Source organism: Nycticebus coucang, chromosome X, assembly GCF_027406575.1.
Source record: "Nycticebus coucang isolate mNycCou1 chromosome X, mNycCou1.pri, whole genome shotgun sequence".
NCBI lineage: Eukaryota > Metazoa > Chordata > Mammalia > Primates > Lorisidae > Nycticebus > Nycticebus coucang.
The window spans coordinates 183,836,631-183,842,162 of NC_069804.1; the positions used below are offsets into that span (position 1 = coordinate 183,836,631).

The following is a 5,532-nucleotide window of genomic DNA, read 5'->3' on the forward strand; positions in this document are numbered from 1 at the left end:
TCTTCCTCCCTCATCTGCCCCGGGCTTCGGGGGACGCGGGCAGCCCACGTGGCCTCGGCACCGAGGGCCTGGAGACCCTCGACTGCGCAGCCCTCGGCGGGCAGAGGCGCGTTCCTGCACCCTCCTGCCGCAGGGTTTGGAGGCGGCTGGTCCCTGCGGGTGGTGCCGCGTCCGCAGAGTCGGAGAAAGTGAGCGGCAACCGGGCTTTGCTCAGGTGGGAACCCGGAGTGGCCGCGGGTCCCGGGCAGGTGGTGGGGGCGAGACGGGTCGGAGTCCCAGGGCGGCGGGGGGTGAGGGGAGGTGCGGCCCAGCGGCAGAGATGTGGGCGGGGAGGGCTCCTGCCGCAGGGGTGCAGGGCAGGGGGCAGACCACCGGCACCGGTGAGGAGGGGGGGCACGCTGCTCCTGTCGGTCAGGGGGCGTCTTGCAAGGCAAAAGGGGTTGTTCCCGCCGTGGAGGGGAGGGGTACAGTGAGGGGCTCTGAGCCGCAGGGGTGGGGGTAAGGGGGAGCAGGGGCTGCGACACTGGGCAGGCGAGGTGCTTCAGGTCCCCGCTGTGGGGGGTGGTTGGCCACCACGGGGCAGTGGCGTTGAGCTGTGTGTGGCACCAATGTCCCTCTCTCCCTTTGGCACTCACAGGTTGTGGCAGAGACTGCGACAGTCAGCGCATACCCCTGTCCCATCGACTCCCTCCCTGTCCTCAGCGATGGCGCTGGCAATGCTGCAGGACTGGTGCGGCTGGATGGGCGCGAACGCGCAGCGTGCCCTGCTCATCCTGGGCATCCCTGACGACTGCCAGGAAGGTGAATTCCGGGCGGCCCTGCATGCTGCGCTGTGGCCTCTGGGCAGGTACCGAGTGCTCAGCAAGGTCTTCAGAAAGGAGCTGGGGGCCAGGGCAGCCTTGGTCGAGTTCGCAGACGTTTTAAACCGAAGTTTGATCCCCAGACAGATAGCAGGCAAGGGGGGGCCCTGGACTGTGATTTTCCTGCCCCAGGCCCCTGATGCTGACTTACAGGACACACGGAGTTTTCCTGCACAGCCCCAGGGGCAATCAGTGGCCAGATACGCAGGTGGGGCAGGAGTTGCAGGAGCTGCAGGAAGTGCAGATGGGGCAGGAGCCCCAGGTGAGGAAGGAGCCCCAGGTGAGGAAGGAGCCCCAGGTAAGGCAGGAGCCACAGGTGAGGAAGGAGCCCCAGGTAAGGCAGGAGCCACAGGTGAGGCGGGGTCTGCAGGTGGAGAGGAAGCTGCAGGTGGAGAGGAAGCTGCAGATGAGGTGGGGGATGCAGGTGGAGAGGAAGCTGCCGGTGAGGTGGGGGATGCAGGTGGAGAGGAAGCTGCAGATGAGGTGGGGGATGCAGGTGGAGAGGAAGCTGCAGGTGAGGTGGGGGATGCAGGTGGAGAGGAAGCTGCAGGTGAGGCGGGGTCTGCAGGTGGAGAGGAAGCTGCAGGTGGAGAGGAAGCTGCAGATGAGGTGGGGGATGCAGGTGGAGAGGAAGCTGCCGGTGAGGTGGGGGATGCAGGTGGAGAGGAAGCTGCAGATGAGGTGGGGGATGCAGGTGGAGAGGAAGCTGCAGGTGAGGTGGGGGATGCAGGTGGAGAGGAAGCTGCAGGTGAGGCGGGGTCTGCAGGTGGAGAGGAAGCTGCAGGTGGAGAGGAAGCTGCAGATGAGGTGGGGGATGCAGGTGGAGAGGAAGCTGCAGGTGAGGTGGGGGATGCAGGTGGAGAGGAAGCTGCAGGTGAGGTGGGGGATGCAGGTGGAGAGGAAGCTGCAGGTGAGGCGGGGACTGCAGATGAGGTGGGGGATGCAGGTGGAGAGGAAGCTGCAGGTGAGGCGGGGACTGCAGGTGAGGTGGGGGATGCAGGTGAGGCGGGGACTGCAGATGAGGTGGGGGATGCAGGTGGAGAGGAAGCTGCAGGTGAGGCGGGGACTGCAGATGAGGTGGGGGATGCAGGTGGAGAGGAAGCTGCAGATGAGGTGGGGACTGCAGATGAGGTGGGGGGTGCAGGTGGAGAGGAAGCTGCAGGTGAGGTGGGGACTGCAGATGAGGTGGGGGATGCAGGTGGAGAGGAAGCTGCAGGTGAGGCGGGGACTGCAGATGAGGTGGGGGGTGCAGGTGGAGAGGAAGCTGCAGATGAGGTGGGGGATGCAGGTGGAGAGGAAGCTGCAGGTGAGGCGGGGACTGCAGGTGAGGCAGGAGCTGCAGGGGAGGCAGACGCCTGGTCGCGGCAATGGAGTGAGTCCCTGAAGCCTCTGCTGAGAAGTCTGGCCTGCCAGGAACTGCGAGCCTTTTCCGGAAGAGAGCAGCCAGGCTGTGGGGAAGAGTCCTTTGAGAGCTGGCTGGACCACGCCAAGGACATGCTATACCTGTGGCGCCACACGTCAGAACGGGAGAGGCGGCGGCGGCTGGTGGAGAGCTTGGACGGTCCGGCCCTGGACCTCATGTGCGGCCTCCTGGCAGAACATCCGGACACCCCGGCTCAGGACTGCCTGGATGCGCTGGAGCAGGTGTTCGGGAACAATGACACCCGGGTAACAGCGAGGATGAAGTTGCTGACGTGCTCGCAGCAGCCAGGAGAGAGTCTGTTCGCCTACGTGATGCGCCTGGAAGGCCTGCTGCACGTGGCCATGGAGCAGGGAGCTGTCCACCCAGCCATGGCAGACCAGATGCGAGCTAGGCAGGTGCTGCTGCAGGCCGGGCCCAACGCCATGCTGCAGGACAAGCTGCGGAGGATGTGGCTGGAGAGGCGGCTGCCTGGCTTCCTGGGGCTGCTCCGGTTGGTGCGGGAAACGGAGGCCTGGGAGGCTGCTCTGCCTCTGAGGGAGCTGTGCAGAGGAGAGGAAGGGTCCCATGGAGACGGTGGAGACCTGGCTGTTGCCCAGGCCGTCCCTGTCCTGGGAGGCACCGCGGAGGTCCCCCTGGCCCTTGGAGGTGCCAGCCAGGCAGTTCCTGATGCCCCTGCTGAGCTTCTCCCCGTCAGCAGTGTTGCGGCTGGGGCCTCCCCTGTCCCCCAGGGAGAGGAAAGTGTCTCTGAACCTGTGGGGCTAGGTCAAGCAGCGTCCACTGAGGCCCCCGGAGGCCCCTCCCCAGCCCAGATGGGTAGTGCACCTGGGGCGAGCCCAGGAGGTCCTGGCTGGGTGCCTGACAGGCGTGCCCAGGCAGCAGAGCAGGAGGCCGAGGAGCCCCCGCTGGAGGGGCTCAAACCCATCCCAGAGGAGTAGGGAAAACAGGACAGGGCTGGGGACATGAGCCACCCGGAGTCCTCCTCAGGCAAACAGGCTCAGAAGGCCCATGCAGGGGCCTCCTCTCCTGCCTTCTCTGGCAGCGGTGTCCACAGCCACCACCCTACCCCATATGGGCTCCCCAGATCTTCCATCTCCCTCAAGGGGCCCCAACCATTACCTCCAGACATTCGCAGTGCTCCAAATGACCAAGTTTGCTACTCAGTGGGGAGGAAAGAGGTGCCCCCTGCCATGACACCACTGCACCTGGCTCCAGCCACAAACCCTGCCAACTTGGGCAGCCTGGAAGCCCCTCTGAGCTGCCTGGGTGAGGGAACCCGAAAGACGTCTACCACCAGAGGTGAACTGGGAGTCCTTTGGGAGAGAGGCTGTCTCAGAGGTGCTCACTCCCTGGGCCTCCTCAGAGGGGCCCCTCATTCACCACCCCTGGGGTAGGCTATGTGCCCTGTTCTGGGAAGCACCCCCCTTTATCCATGTATACCCCGTAGTAACCCAGGTGTCCAGCACACACAGCCCCCAGCGACCAGCTACGATTCGTGTGCAAAGCTGCTGTGTTTATGCCAGCCCTGGAGGCATGTCCTGGCCTGCCGGGCCATCCACCTCTGGACTTGGGGCACAAGCTGTGAGCTTCAGTGTCAGCCCAGGCTCTGCTCGCTGCAGTCCCACTTCCTGAACTCAGCCTCTGCTTCCTCAGTGTAGATGTAGGCTGATCGCTGCCCATCCTTGCGCAGATGTGTGTTCTTACCCGAGCAGCTCCACCCCGGAGACCCCCAGCACAGTCCCAGGAGGTGGCGGGAATGTGCGTCCCCATACAGCGGGGAGAAGAGCTGGACCAGAGACAAGAAGGGGGGCTTCGAGAGGCTCCCTAGGGACTGTGCCTTGGCGTCCCACCCCTGTCGTCCCTTGTGACTCAGTTTCCTCGACTTAGTGGGGTGTGTCCTGCTGTTATTTCTGGTGTCCTGTGACTGTCCTGTGTGGACCGTGGGGCAGGGCCACGCCCCAATGGGTGGGCCATGAGGGGCTTCCCTGAAGTGAGTGGCCGTTGCCAGGGTCCAGCGTCCTGGCAAGGGGCAGATCGGGGGCTGGGGTGGCCCGGTTCCCGTGGCCTCTAGTGGCGGTTAGCAGTTGCTGTCTGTGTTGCTGTTCCCGTCTCTACAGTGGTTGCGCTAAATGTTTCTCTTCAATAAATTGCATTAAATACTCCAGCTGAGTCTTGCCTCTGCTGTGGAGGATTGAGAGGTCTGTTGGGGATGAGATGGGGGTTGGGGGGCTCAAGGGTGGCCTGCCATTCTGACCCTAGAGTGGTTATTTGGTATGGTCCGGGTACTTGCTGGGTGGGGCCTTTGGGTGCCCTAACTGCTAAGGGTGGTCCCAACGCAGGGTCAGTGCCTTTTGAAGCTGGGCAGTGCTACCCCGGGGAATATGCTGAATAGTGCCCATCACAGGACACAGGTGGGGGCAGGCACTGTGTGGTTGCGTCCCCAGGGCATGTGCTAAGTCTTAGAGAAGTGGGTAAGAGATTTAAAAGAGGGCTGGAGGGCAGGGGACAAGGCAGAACTGGAGGCTTGGGTTGAAAACTCTAACATAGATATATTTTTAATAGTGCCCGAATTTATTTCATGGTTATTCCATGCCTGAACTATACTGCTAGAGCGTCCGCGACCTGTGCGGCATGATAGACTTTGGATGGAAGAGTAAACGGCGTGCCACAGCAAAGGATCCCCCGCAACTCTCCGGGGGTTGGTCAGTGTACACAGCTTGGGGCGCTGGTGTGCCTGCGCGCCTGCGCAGCCAACTGGCGTGCACTTAATTTTGCTCTCCTGTGACTCTGTGAGCGTGCAGCCGTCGTCAGTGCGCCTGCGCTGGCCGCCATTTCCTGCAGCCGCAAGCTCAGGTTGCAGCGGCCGCCAGGAAAACGCGCCGTCCGCCACGCAAAATGGCCGCCCGTGGCCACAGCGGCCTCGGCGGGGATTCTCTATGCCATACCCACGCCTACCGCCAGATGGCGCGCCAGGATCACAAATGGCCCTGCCGTCCTTGGGCCCAGCCCTGGGTCCGGGCCGCCCTTCCCCCTTGCTGTGTGGTTGGTTGTGCCGGCCCGACTGGTCTCAGGTGGCCGCTTTCGACGGTCGTCGGCCGCCCAGTTTCTGGCGCTAGCGGGAGGAAGCGAGGTGCCTGGAACCGGAGGGTGTTCCTGCGGCCTGGTCTTTTTTCCCAGGGCTACCGTGGCGACCATTGCCTGTTTGATGCTGGACACTGGTGTGCGGAGATGTCCAGGGGCAGGGCTGGCGGA

At 63.7% G+C, this 5,532-nt stretch overlaps 1 protein-coding gene across 1 annotated transcript; it reads left to right on the forward strand.

Annotated features, from left to right (window-relative positions):
* Positions 1–4,432, forward strand: LOC128577712 (paraneoplastic antigen Ma6F-like). The gene is made up of 3 exons (XM_053579995.1): positions 1–214; positions 638–1,230; positions 1,771–4,432. Exons 2-3 carry the CDS (start codon positions 705–707, stop codon positions 3,216–3,218), a joined length of 1,974 nt encoding a protein of 657 aa, XP_053435970.1. The 5' UTR covers positions 1–214; positions 638–704; the 3' UTR covers positions 3,219–4,432.
* Positions 4,433–5,532: the final 1,100 nt, after the last annotated feature.

What these genes read in the sequence shown, in the direction of transcription:
- LOC128577712 (XM_053579995.1), top strand. Translation starts at nt 705, where the DNA reads ATGGCGCTGGCAATGCTGCAGGACTGGTGCGGCTGGATGGGCGCGAAC. An exon ending in AGGTGAGGCGGGGTCTGCAG is followed by an intron (nt 1,231 to 1,770) that starts GTGGAGAGGAAG and finishes AGGAAGCTGCAG; the next exon opens with GTGAGGCGGGGACTGCAGAT.